This window comes from Polypterus senegalus, chromosome 12, assembly GCF_016835505.1.
Source record: "Polypterus senegalus isolate Bchr_013 chromosome 12, ASM1683550v1, whole genome shotgun sequence".
Classification (NCBI taxonomy): Eukaryota; Metazoa; Chordata; class Cladistia; order Polypteriformes; family Polypteridae; genus Polypterus; species Polypterus senegalus.
Window position 1 is genome coordinate 57,046,924 of NC_053165.1, and position 13,677 is coordinate 57,060,600.

At 39.0% G+C, this 13,677-nt stretch overlaps 1 protein-coding gene and 1 long non-coding RNA gene across 3 annotated transcripts in view; one reads left to right on the forward strand and one right to left on the reverse strand.

Annotated features, from left to right (window-relative positions):
- The first annotated feature begins 5,086 nt into the window (after positions 1 to 5,086).
- The window catches only part of si:dkey-178e17.3 (somatomedin-B and thrombospondin type-1 domain-containing protein), a 50,351-nt gene continuing 41,760 nt past the window's right edge, over positions 5,087 to 13,677 (forward strand). Inside the window, exon 1 of one of the 2 annotated variants that reach the window (XM_039771532.1) lies at positions 5,087 to 5,743. In XM_039771532.1, coding sequence (XP_039627466.1) covers positions 5,506 to 5,743 — 238 coding nt within the window. In that variant the 5' untranslated portion in view covers positions 5,087 to 5,505. The remainder of the gene's footprint in view (positions 5,744 to 13,677) is intronic. The other variant, XM_039771533.1, reaches the window with a different exon arrangement.
- The window catches only part of LOC120540616, a 51,668-nt gene continuing 49,328 nt past the window's right edge, over positions 11,338 to 13,677 (reverse strand). The window contains exon 5 of the long non-coding RNA XR_005635830.1: positions 11,338 to 13,230. This is a non-coding gene — a long non-coding RNA (uncharacterized LOC120540616). The remainder of the gene's footprint in view (positions 13,231 to 13,677) is intronic.

Consider the following 13,677-nt stretch of genomic DNA (forward strand, 5'->3'; position numbering starts at 1 on the left):
ATATGTGGCAATATCATGGACATAGTGTAACTTCTGGGTGGTAAGTGGGCAGAGATCAACAAACTAAGATTCGCAGTACTCCATGCAGGATGGCATAAAAGCATGGACCACCTTCGTGGCATGTTATATGGTAAAAATGACCTGAGTTTGTTGAATTAGAAATCTTACAAGCAGAAGTACATGTGACTTAGAAAAGAAAGTGGTGTCAAACTTGACCCGCAGACTGGTGATGAAAGAGTAAATCAACTGTCCAACAGTGATATGAGATCAGGGTACCCAATACATTGGCTTCTGATGTACCACTCTTTACATGTATATGTTTAAAAAAAAAAAATTATTAAAATGAAAGTAATTAGCTTATAGCATATACTAGATTGCAGTCAATTTAATTTGTTCCAAAAAAACACATGGGGATTTAAGTTGAAATCAGCTGACGTACATGTTAAGAATGAAATTGAGAAGAGATATGACTTCAACTGAAGTACAAACATGAGCTCTAAAAAGATATCAGAAGTGTAAGTGTTCACCAAGAACAGCCTGGTAGACTTTTAAGGTAATGACAGATGTAACACTGCAGATCTCCATTTAGAATTGTGTATACATGTTGCATCCATTTCAGAGTTTTTTTTTTTTGCTTGTTGGAAGCTCATGTACGAGTGGACTTTACTAGAGATACTATGGATATAGGTGAGATGCTTGACTCTCTAGAAAGACATCAGTCAGAATGACGAGTAACTGTTGGGGCTGAAAGTTGCTGCATCAGAGCACAAACGTTGTTGAGTATTCTTATTTGTCCAAACTAAATACTAAACATTCCCCCACTAGTATGTCTCCAGATTCTTTCAAAGAAATGCATTTCATTCCATATTGAGACTTAATAAATTATCTCCAATATTTAATAAGCTGGGCGGCACGGTGGCGCATTGGTAGTGCTGCTGCTTTGCTTCCCGGGTCCTCCCTGCGTGGAGTTTGCATGTTCTCCCCATTTCCTCCCACAGTCCAAAGGCATGCAGGTTAGGTGCACTGGCGATCCTAAATTGTGCTTGGTGTGTGTGTGTGTGCCCTGCGGTGGGGTGGCACCCTGCCCAAGGTTTATTTCCTGCCTTGCACCATGTGTTGGGGGGATTGGCTCCAGCAGACCCTGTGACCCTGTAGTTTAGGATATAGCGGGATGGATAATGGATGGATTTAGTAAGTCTTATGGGGAACAGCAGTTGCTAACCCAGTTCATTAACACATTAAAGAAAGTATGAAGACATGTCTGTTCCACATGATATTTAACCCATATTGTATTTAAGGTCAATATCAAGATGCAAAACCTGTTTTGTACCTTTCTTATAAAGGAGACTTTTTGTTAGTTATAACTATTAAAAATTAACATCTCCAAAGGAGACAATAAAAAAGACATCCTAAGGACAAAAGTTTGTGGTAGTATTAAAGGGACCTGAATAATCACAGAAACAAAAGTAGTTGTGCTTTAACTTATTGTATCTGTCTGGTATGAGCTTTAAGCACAAGTTCACATCTTGGAGATGGGTCAATTTTAGTACAAAACAAATTAACCACATGACTTGTATATAAATACCTCTTATGATCATAACAGCTCATTTTAATAAAAGCTTTCAAAAATAACATTTGATATGGCACCAAATAATCACCAGTTGCAATCCAGCATTAGGTTTAATTCATCATAATAATTTAAAAACTTGCAAAATCTCACTGAGACATTGGCTTCTCAAACCCAAAAAACACAAATAGTGCCTACCAGTTGGGAAGTCAGACTGTGGCTCTCTAGTGGCTATAGTAAACAGCAATTATTCAGAAGACTAATTTCAGTCCCAACTACTGTCGCCTGTGACCCTGCCTGACTTGTGTAGTCCTCCAGTGTTCAGACTCCAAAATAAGAAGGAAACATTACATTGTGTCTGTAAAGTGCCTTGGGATGACAATCACTGTGGAAAAGTGTGGTATAAAGAGAATTTGCATGTGGAAATGTGTTTTAGATATTTCTCACAGTATGGAAGATGTGACAAAAGCCAAGAGAATCAATACAAAGCAGAATTTAACTTTTTTTGGTTTTAAATGATGTAAATGCTAGGCATGGGTAGTTTATAAATGATGTGTGTCTGTTGATAAACTGGTGTCTATCATTTGCTGGTTCCTACATTTGTGCCCAAGACTGTCAGGAATAGGGTGTAGTTCACAAAGTGGTGAGCTGAAAAATATCTGCATGTGTAATATATATACTACATAAAAATAGAGTAGAGAAGGTCCTGGTCACAGTACTTATGACATGCAGTTACACCAGGAACTGGGCAGCAGCCATGATTAACAGGTTCCTGACATCAGCTACAGTTGAATGTTCTGTATAAGTACTCTGGTATGCTATTGTATGAGTAGCTCCCTGAAACTTAAAGTAACAATAGAATCCAGCTGCAGGCCTCCACTGCTCCACTCCAATGAGGAGATTGTTGCTTTGCATTATACGTTGACGATGTTCTGTCATATGCCCAATTACACTATGATTAAGACTGGGGTTCTGGTAGGGTTATTGGACTCAAATAATGGCAACTGCCAAGTAAATCATGTGATATAAATGCCAATCCAATAGGTTATTTAGCAGTGCTCTAGACTCTTAGAGATGTGAAGGTCTGAAACTCAACCCCAAAGCAATGGGTAGTTAATCTGAGGATGCCCTGGCCCATTTAAAGGAAAGAGGAAAAAAAAAAAAAACGGTTCAAAAGGGCAGGGGACACTTGGATCTACTGGAGGGAACCCTGGAAGAACAGCCTAGGGAGATTAAACCTGAGCCAGCAAGTGATAGTTATGGTTGTCCAGAAGTGGCCCAGGTTTGAAAGCCACCTTCAGCCAAAGCAGTTGACAGCAGGCATTATCTAGGTAGAAGAAGAGAGGCTAAATACCATGTAAAGTGAGTGGATTCGAGTATAAATGTTTTTATGTGTATATGGCACCTTTTTGGAAGAACAGTGGTGGCAACACTAGTTAGTAAGGGCCTTGATGTATCTTCTGTTTGTGGTTTTTCCATTAGTTTTTTATTACTTTTTGAGTTCTCCCTTAATTGTTTCTCTTTGTATTTAATAGATAGCTAATAAATCACATTTAATTTTATCCACTGTTTTTTTCTGTAGCTATAAGACCTCTCAAAAAGAAACCCAAATGGTTGTATTTATATAAATTAACTATGTGTGAGAGTGTGTGTAATTTGTATCATCTAGGTACAGATCTGTAGATGGGAGACCATCTAGGAAAAGCTTGGGTTGCTGCTGGAACAGGTGTTTTCGAGGCCAGTTGGGGGCACTTATCCTGGGTTCTGAATGTGGATCCCAATGTCTCCGTGCAAAGATGGGGACACACTGCTGTTAAAATGGCTCAGTCCTTCGGATGAAATGTAAAACCAAGGTCCTGACTCTCTGTAGTCATAAAAGATCCCCGAGCATCCTTCATAAAAAATAGGTTGTATCTAGATGTCTAGGCTAAATTACCCACCGTGGCTTAATCATTCTCACCCCCTAATCATCCCCAGTCTCTAACTGTCCCTCTCTCTCTCACACCACCTAACAGTTAATGTGTGGTTGAGAGTACTGGCACAAAAATGGTTGCCACTGTATCATACAGGTGGAAGCTACACATTAGTGGTGGCTGAAGTGGCTCCCCACTCACTTAAACGCTTTGCGTACTGAGAAAAGCACTACATAAATGTAAAGAATTATTATGTATTGCTATGACCTGGAAGTGGAAGCGTGCTTTATAAGAATGAACTTTTCATCCAAGTGCTAGTAACCGAGTGCAAGATCACAGAAAAGGGACATTATCTGGAGTGGCACAACAGAGAATTTGAAGAATTTGAAATTTTCCTCTAAGCAAATTCCCACACTGGCTATGTTTTAGTAACTTTATCCAAGAGTTCTTTCTTTGGCTCCTTGTTTAGCACCGTTTGATCTTTGCTTCAGACTCTCCTCTTATACTCTGCTTGATCCTTTATCATGGATCAAGTAAATGGCTGTGGCTGGACTGAGGGGAGTCACACTTAACTCATTGTATGCAGTGTTAAGCTTGATAGTATAGGATAGGAGCTTTTACAATCCCCACAACAACTGGTGCAATCCAGGCATTTTCTTTTTTACTCTTTATAATTTAGTTGAAGACTTCAGTAGTTTCCTTTCACAATGGAAAAATACACCTGTACAGAAAGGGGACAGAAAATTCTTCTTTAATGGGTGAAACAAGGCAAAGTGTCTATACATATCTGTCACTTTGTTCCTTTTATGTCTATCGAAACTATCTCACATTGTACCATGTGCTGTTCAAATTTTGCTTTTCATATTTAAGATACATGGTGCATTTTAACCCTATCAAGACTCTGTCTGATATATAACCTTACTTCTATCACATACTTTTCAAGTCTCAGTCATATGGTGCCTTTCAAATCCAGGACCTATCCCAAGCTGTCAAAATTATTCAACAATTGTTTGAATACTTGAAAAATAATATTAAAGCAACCATTCATTTCAGACTCCATTTTCATCAAAGCAGAGTTATGTGGATTCATGGCAGCATTAGATAAAATGGGATGTCACTCTGAACAGGATGCTACTCCACTGCATGATATATTAAATCAAACCAAACTGCGACAACCTTTATATGAGAAGACCAAGGAAGAACGTGGAAGCTCCACACAGAGTCTAAAGCTAGAATTGAATCCATGACCCTGAAGCTTTAAGGCAGCTGCAGTGACCACTGTACCACCCCTGATAATGCATATATAAATCACTCACAAATCACCTGAGTAGTAAATGAATTTGAAACAGAAATCAAACTGTGCAGTGTTAAAAGGGCGACACAAATTGCTCAAAGCAAACTAATTGGTAAAGCTATGCCTGTCCAGTTGTGACAAGAAGGCTATGCTGACCTCCGTTAAGCAGGTTCAATAACGGATTACATGGAAGAAAGAACAACTTCAGTAAAGTGTGTCCTCGTGGCCGACCACAGCGCACCTTATTGAGCAATCTTGTATGCGTCAGTGGGAGGTGTACTGTACAGTTAAAGTGTTTGGCCGTGGTCAACCGGTTTTTTTTTCTCTAATTTTTGTATCAGCACGAAGAAAAAAACTCCGTTTTCTAACTTTACCGGTAAATTCAGGACGTGCCTGCTTTCCTAAAACGCGTGTGCCAGTCCATTACATCGAGGCGGGGCACAAGCACAATCTTCACCCTCCACCCCCCGATCAGACAGCACACTCGGAGCCCCCTGCTGCCGGAGCAGTCGCTTTCCTCCTTCTAGGTAGAGGGCGTTAAGGCGAACTTGCACCATGGAGACGCCCGAGCACCCGTGAAACAGTGAAAACTACCGAACTTTTGGGATGTTTTTATGCTCCACGCTGAGGGACCATGTTATCCTCATCGGGCTTTTGACTGTTACTTCCCGTTTGTTTTTCTGTTTCAAGTGATCGGTCGGGAGGTGCGCAAAGGCGTCGATTAGCGAAATATGGCACTGTCTCATGGGGACAAGTGTCTGTTCGTCTGCGGAATACTGGCGATGATGGTGCTGCTGGTGCAGCGAGTGGAGACGGGATGTGCCCATCGGGAATCACCCAAGTGTTGTCCAGGGCGCAATAACGATTGCTTTGAACTAAACAGAAGAATGACCATCTGCTACTGTGACACTTACTGTCAGAAAACAGGGGACTGCTGCGAGGACTACCCGACGGTGTGCCATATCTCTGGTGAGTAAACATCTTGGTGGGCGCTTGTTGCGAGTGGATGTTCGTTTGGGTAGAGTGAAACGACGCCCAGTGCACGAAGAACGAGTGGCTCGTGCACACCTATATGCTTTACTACTTGATCATCCCATTTATGGTCGCTAATGTGCCAAATATCTCAGAGTGACTAGAAAGAAAATAGTTTTTTTGGATTTGAAAATAATTGCGTTCTGCAAGAAACTTGCATACAATTTGAGCACTTGCATTTTAATTACTTTTACAGTTAATGCTTTGAGTAGGCCTATTTACGTAATACTTTAATTTAGTGTACCAATTTATTGAACGCATATATGTGATATGTTCGTTAATGTATTTTTATTTATGGTTCACGTATACTGAAGCGATCCGTTTTCTATAATCACGAAGAACGTACAAAAATCACAGATGTCAGTTTCTCTAATTGCGCAAAAGTGTTTCTTCATATCTACATGGATCTTGAACCTTCTCTCGTTCTCGTGTTTTCCTACATCTTAAAGCATTGCGAATTTCACGGATAATTTTAAACTGCCTCAATGTGTACCCAACGAATGGTTGGTGCTCTGTCCAGGGTCTCCTTGCACCCTGGCTCCGCCCCCAGCGGGTCTGAATTGTGTTAAATGTGCTTGATCATATGCTTTTACTGTTTGGGAAGTTGCTTAACTACGTTATCAGCAAGTTAAAAGTTATTTTTGGACTGCGTGTTCCGTGAACAACAAAAATTATTTTACCTTTTGGAGTTGTCCAACTGCCTCCGCTGCCTCGCCACTCTGTATACGTAGGTTTGTTCTCCACCTTGGTTTGTAATCCTCCCACTGTCTGTGTTCCTGTTTAAGATTTAATTTTACTTGAAAAAAAACTTGTTGTGGACTTTGCTGTAAAACGCAAAGAGATCTACGTTGTTATACGGACCGATGACACGTGTGGAGATGGCAGTCCCTTTCATTTCCACACACCGTTATTGTTAATAACGCTATATAAACTAAAGACTAAGTAATAGACTGGACCGAGATTTTAGTGCCTTCGGTAAACTTACTGATGGATGACTTATTGGTGCGCCACGCGACTCTGAAATGCACAACATAGACGGATAAATGATTTTATCGCGATATATACGAGAAGGTCAAACCCCTTCCATGCGATGTAGTGCAGAACATTCTGATGCTGCTTTTTCTGTAATAAGTTGCGCCTCTTCATACCGTATTCAGCTCGGCGAAATGCTACACATTTCAGGTGGTGGCACTTCGCTTTATAGGGGTAGGGTGGGAATTCGAGGACCATCAAGCTTCTTGTCTTTTCTTCTGCTTTGAAACGCCAGGGACCTGATGATGGAGGGGTTTGAAATAAATTCGTGTCGCCTAGTATGAATTCTAAAATTCCATACACGATATTTTTATAAAAGAGAAAAAGTACTCGGTTAATTACCCAATGGGAAATTACAAACATCTCGACTGCACGTAAGCTTGTTAATCTTTGTGCTTTCTTTTTTTAATTCTCCGCCTTGTTTTTATTGGCTTTTGCTCACCAGTCTACCACAGATTCGGTTCATTCTGTTTAATTTGGGGAAGCATTAATTCAATACATTATTTCAAATATCCCTGCTGTTTGGAGGCACTGTTTTGCTAGTATTGCCGATATGTAATTGTAATGTACCTAGTCAGGAGCTTTTGCAATTCGCTAAAACAAAAAACTTGTTAAAGTCAAAAGAGAATTATACCAGTTCTTCTCACACATGGAGTACAGCTGATGCTGCAGGTGTTCTCCAGGCTGCAGTAGCACTGAGTGGCCATCCCATTTATTGGTAACCCAACAGAGCTGTACACATCAATGTGCACATGCTGAGGTCTGCAAGTTACGTCCAAATCCAGTTGTCGAGGTTGGCGCAAAGTCCACAGTTTGAGTTTGGTGGTCAGCTTTGATGGTACAACAGTGCTAATACTAAGCAGTAGTCTGCAACGAGGACTCTGGTATTGCTGTTTTTAATAACTAGTTGTTCTAGAATGACGAATGCAAGCAGCATTCTGTCCACTGTGGACCAATTATGATGATTTGCAAAATATTTCTCATTATATAATGGAGATGAGTGACACCTACTTATCTGACAGTCCATTATTTGTTTTCTTTAACACATTGATAATTCTTGTCTTTATGATGCAGGCTGAAACCATAGCCTCTCTCAGTAAAATAGTCAATATGAATTTTTAAAGCACAACACACAAACAAATCCAAGACTTAAAAGAATATTTGTTTTGGATTCCCCCTTTTGTAGTATAAGCTCCCCAGATTTGTTGATATCTCCTTCAGTATTCAAGGCAGATCTGCATCCACTAGATGGAAGCCATGTTGGCTGTACAGGAAACAGATGTCTGTCTGCGTGCATACAAGCTGAGACCAAGTCTGGGCTGCGACAGCAATATATTTTAAGTGCTTGTCAGGACATGAGGAGTAAATTTGTCATAAAACCCTTCACTGCGATTTTCGCTTTACAAGATATTTACACCCAGGATTTAATCACAAGTCTCAGTATGAGCTGAATTCCAGAAAGATAAAGGTATTTTGGCATGAAAATGTGTTAGCCCCATCTGATTTACTCTATTATTGTAAACTATGGACAACTCTATCAGCTGAAAGTGAAGATTAGTTGGATCAAGCAGCAAGACAGAGGCCCAAAAACACAAAAAATAAGACCACATCAAGCTGGCTAAAGAGGAGTAAAGTTTTGCAATGGTCCAGTCAAAGTTCAGACCTAAACCCAACAGCGAGGCCATAACAGGACCAAAAACAAGAACATAACTGCTAGAAAAGTCTTTTAGAATTAAATCAGTTTTCCAAGAAAAGGTGAGCTAAAATTTACCCCATGTGCCACGGAAGACAGAGACTGAGTTACAGGAAGTGTCTGGCTTTAGGCCGGAGTTATACTTCCTGCGACGCGACGCATGCTGCAGCGGATGCTCCTGCTCCGCAAGTGTTGTAGTGTTTATACTTGCGCTAGTACTTTACATAAATCTGGAGGAATCCACCAGGTGACAGTGCGAGATATTACCACTGTGAGAACAGGTTCGGCTTTTCTGTGTTGTGAACTGCCTAGAACACCTATTAAATTCCGATTACACCTTACCGCAATATCTCTGAAAAGGATGTTTATTGATTAAATCCATCAATCCAGGGATGTGCCCATTCCAGCAAGAATTGGGCACGTGTGAGAAATAGTCCCTGGACGAGGTCTCCGCTCATTGCAAGGTGAATACAAGCACACACATACACTAGTGTCATTTTAACGGCACCAAATCCCTAGATCTGCATATCTTTGGAAGAAAACCGGAGCACAGTGTGGAATACAAGCAGGAAATACCGGCAACATAACTCCCTGCGAGACAGCAGTGCTACCACTACGCCACCGTGTCACCCCCATGTGTGTAATTATTAACAGTATTCATTATTTAAACGAAATTATATGTAAAATGTAACATACACACTTTAATGCATTTCATCATGAAAGTGATATAAAGTATAAATTGAAGTATTCTAAATGTGCAGAGAGTTGGAAAATCATACATTTAATTTGTTCTGTGTGGTGATCTATTGCTGCTTGCCGCTGCTGTCAGGTCCAAAAAATTTGTAGCGATTAACAACTGGGATGACGTTTAAGATGGTCTACTTTAATCTCGAAATGTCCACTTTAACCTTGTAGTTGACTTTATCATTAAAGCCGAAATTTCCACTTTAATCACAAAATACACAATTTCACCGTGTCGTTTATTTTTTTTCAGTTGCTCAAACACAGCGCTAAGACGGCACAAAAGATGGTATGTGAGACTTTTAAAATGTATCGTGTCATTACGATCGGGAATATGCGACGCTTGAATATAAAAGCACCACGAATGCATCTGTATGTCGGCATTTTGCTTCACCACATCAAAGCATCCATCCCATAGGATCGGCATAGAGGCTTTCTGTCACATGTAGACAGTTCCCGAACGTAATGACACGATACATTTTAAAAGTCTCACATACCATCTTTTGTGTCGTCTTTTTTATTTTTGCAACTTAACAACAGCAACATAATGTATAGCGTTATATTTGAACCAGTGAGAAAAAAATAAAGGAAACGGTGAAAATGTGTATTTTGTGATTATAGTGGAAATTTCTGCTTTAATCTCGAAATGTCCACTTTAACCTTGAAATTTACTTTATTATTAAAGCAGATCATCATAAATGTCATCCCAGTTTTTAATCGCTACGAGCTTCTTGGACCTTACAGCAGGTAAAGAAAAAAAAAAAAAAAAGACGGCACAAAAGATGGTATGTGAGACTTTTAAAATGTATCGTGTCATTACGATCGGGAATATGCGACGCTTGAATATAAAAGCACCACGAATGCATCCGTGTGTCGGCATTTTGCTTCACCACTTTGAACCATTCATCAAATAGCAAAGCACGCACATCGATCCCCGAAGGATCTCCATAGAGGCTCACTGTCACATGTAGATAGTAAGCAGAGACTTTGACGTCACGTTCTGACTTTTAGCACACTGTGCCCCCCGACTTTTTGCTGGTACTGCAACTTGAGGACGCGTCGCGTTAATTTCTGAGGACCTGCTCGTGAAATGAACGCTGGGAGCGCGTGGCAGCCATGATGTGGGCACGTATGCATTCTGAGCGTGAAGTATAAATCGGCCCTTAGTCATTGTTGCTAAAGACCAATTAAGTGTAAGGGGAGAATTAAAAAGTGCCCAATGGCATTGGATACATTTTCTTAATAGTTCCGTTTATCTGTTGAGCAAAGTGTTATTTGTTCACTGATGTGCCATTTATCTTAAATTATGTTTTTGTTGAAGACCTCAGCCTTTATTATTATAAATTTGTAAATAATAAAAGAAATCTGGATGAAGGAAAATGGTTTTACAGCTGACATCTTTAAGACAAATTACAATATCAGGATTATTACAATTGCTTAAAGTTTGTTTTTTTAAGTCAGTTGGCAAACAGATAGGTTAATTAATTGGCTTAGGGCCACACAGTGTGGCAATGGTGGAAATGAATTGACAGTTAAACCATATTGCTTAGAGTATAAATCAAGTTCTAGAGAATAAAAGGAGAAGGAGGATTTAGTCAAAAGACATGGTAAAACATTTACCAACAGGAAATTCAAAAACTATATTTAAAGACAGAAACAACAAGAGAAAACATACTGAGAAGGTGATGAGATTTCGAGTTAAAAGTGTTGACAGTGAGCAAATCACATTCTTTTAACCTGATGGACCAACAACTAATATCCCAGACACTTCTGCACAGTCCCATCCTGAATGACATCTGCAACAAACAAAATACTGCATCAATAGTGACAGGGACAGAGGTAACTTCAACTGAACAGGTGGTCAGTGCCAACCCTGAGGTGACTTAAGGAGGCATGGTCCTGCCCCAATCACCCTAGACTTGGGGTCGGCATACTTTTTAAAGCAAAGAGCCATTTTATCCAAAATGTTTGACCCAAGATATACAATTGGTAGAGATGGGGGTTTGAGATGCAATTTTTTAAAGCAATATGGGTATATATGCATTTAACACAAAAACAAAACTTCAAATACAGAAAATAAAGAAAAACAATTTAATGAGACTTTTGACACTGCATTTCCACACCGAGTTGTTTCATGTTCAGTGAGTAGTTGTAAGTCTGTTATTGTAAACAAATTCTAAGCTTTTATCATTAGCCAGTCTTCTTAGTTTGCCTTTGATATCATTCATGTTGGAGAACGTCTGCTCACAATAATAAGTGGACCCAAAAATTGTCAAAATTCCAAACACTATTATTTTGAGTTGGCAATAATAGTCTGGAAAGCTGTTCCACATTTCAAAAATCAGATGGTCATTTTTTTGACAGTTGTAAAGTTACTTCCATTTGTGATTCATGGCTAAAGTCACCTTTTCTCTTTCCAGGTTTTTTATTTCCACTTGTTGAGATGTAAATTTTGAAGACCACAAATCTTTGCTTTTCAAATCTGTTAGTCGTAGTTCAAACTGAGCCCTGTCAAACTGTTGGAAACCACGAAAAATGTATTCAATTGACATTCGTCACAAGTGGTTTTGTCAAAATCAAAAGAGTGGTATTCTCATCAATGAAATCTCTGAAGCAACCAGTAAATGAATCATGCAAATGAATCAAGTCTTCTGAAAACAAAAGTAGTTGTTGTTCAAAAGAAATGATTGTTTCCAGAAGTGTATTTGCAGTGTTACCTCTACCTTGTAGGTTCTGATTCAGGTGGTTTAAATGTGTCATCATATGAACAGCAAAGTAACATTTATGTAACCATTCTTCATCACTTAATTCTGGATATTCGTGTTCCTTTTGACTTAAAGGGTTTAAGATATTCAATGCAAGAAGTGAAACTTTTCATAACTGCTCCTCTGGATAATCAACAAACTTTATTGTGCAAATACTGACTGTTTACTTCTTTGAGAAGGGCACAAAACTAACAGTGATTAAGTCATTTTGCAATTATTTGGTTAATTATTTTTAGTAGTAAATTCATCACCTTTACAACTTTGAAGGGAAATGTCTGTGCGATTAATGCTTCTTGATAAATAACACAATGAGACGTAAAAGCATTGTGCTCCGCATTTGTTTGAGGAGGGTAGCAAACCCTTTATTTTTACCCGTCATACTGGGTAACTGTAACGATAGATAACAGTTTATTGATGTCAATTTCCCAAACAGTCAAAAATTCCAAAATCGCTGCAGAGATATCTTCACCTTGAGTTTGTCCAGAGGTATCAAAGCCAGTAATTCTTTATCAGAAACATAGCATCCCAGTAGGCTAATTTATGCGATTTCTTTCATGTCGCATGACTTGCCACATGCCAAAGACAATACAGATGCCGAGTTTATATCATTAATTTGATGATCTGTCACATTCTTGCCTATCTTACTGATGCTGTCGTGAACAGTGTTTGCAGATAGTGGAGTTTCTTTAATTTTTTTTTTTAATTATAATTTTAAAAACACTTTTTTTTTTTTTTTTTTTACATATTCTCCATCTGTGAAAGGTTTTCCATGCTTTGCAGTCTCACCAGAAACAGTAAAACTTGCTGCAGTCACATTACTTGAAGATTGTATACAGCTGCTGAATATCAACGTTGACTGTTGCATTTTTTGCTTTAATTTTGTTATTGCTTTTTTCCTTTCTTCTCCAAACAAATATTTTTTTGCAAATGTCTCACGCTTTGTTAAAAAGTGACTTTCGAAATTTGATTTGTCTTTGGATAACTTTTCACTGCAAATCAGACATGTTGGAAGACCCATAGATTTTTGCTTAAAGCATATTTTTCTTCCCATTTGGCTTTAAATTTACGGTTTTCACCTTCTACTTTTCGCTGTTATTCCTTAGTTGCCATCTTGCAGTTTGGCATCTCAGTTTTAAATCACTTGGACAGTCAGTGTGCACAACAGACTGATTCACATAAAGCTAAAAATATATCTAAATAAAAAAAGAATAATATTAATTCATAAATAAATTATCTTTATGAAAGTACTATTGAATAATATTTTAAGGCATGAAAATGTGAATGCGTCCATCATTCCGAAAACAGCCGCAGCCACATGTGGCTCGCAAGCTGCCATCCCCTGCCCTAAACCATAAGGAAGCCACAATAAGTCAATTCAGACCTTGAGAACACATCTAAACAGGATATAACCTAGCATCAGAGACAGGATGGACAAGTTTGTGACCATATATAACATTAAGAATTAAAAGTTTAAAACCATGAAAATATAAAGCTGTAGTTGTGCATTTCAGCTTTGGGCATGGGACCGCTGCAATCCCTTTCAGCTCTCAAATCAATACTTGCAGTATGCTCAAAAATACCAACACAAGAAGCAGTGAGATTGACCTCCTCTGACAGAAACCCAGAGGGAGATGCCAGTC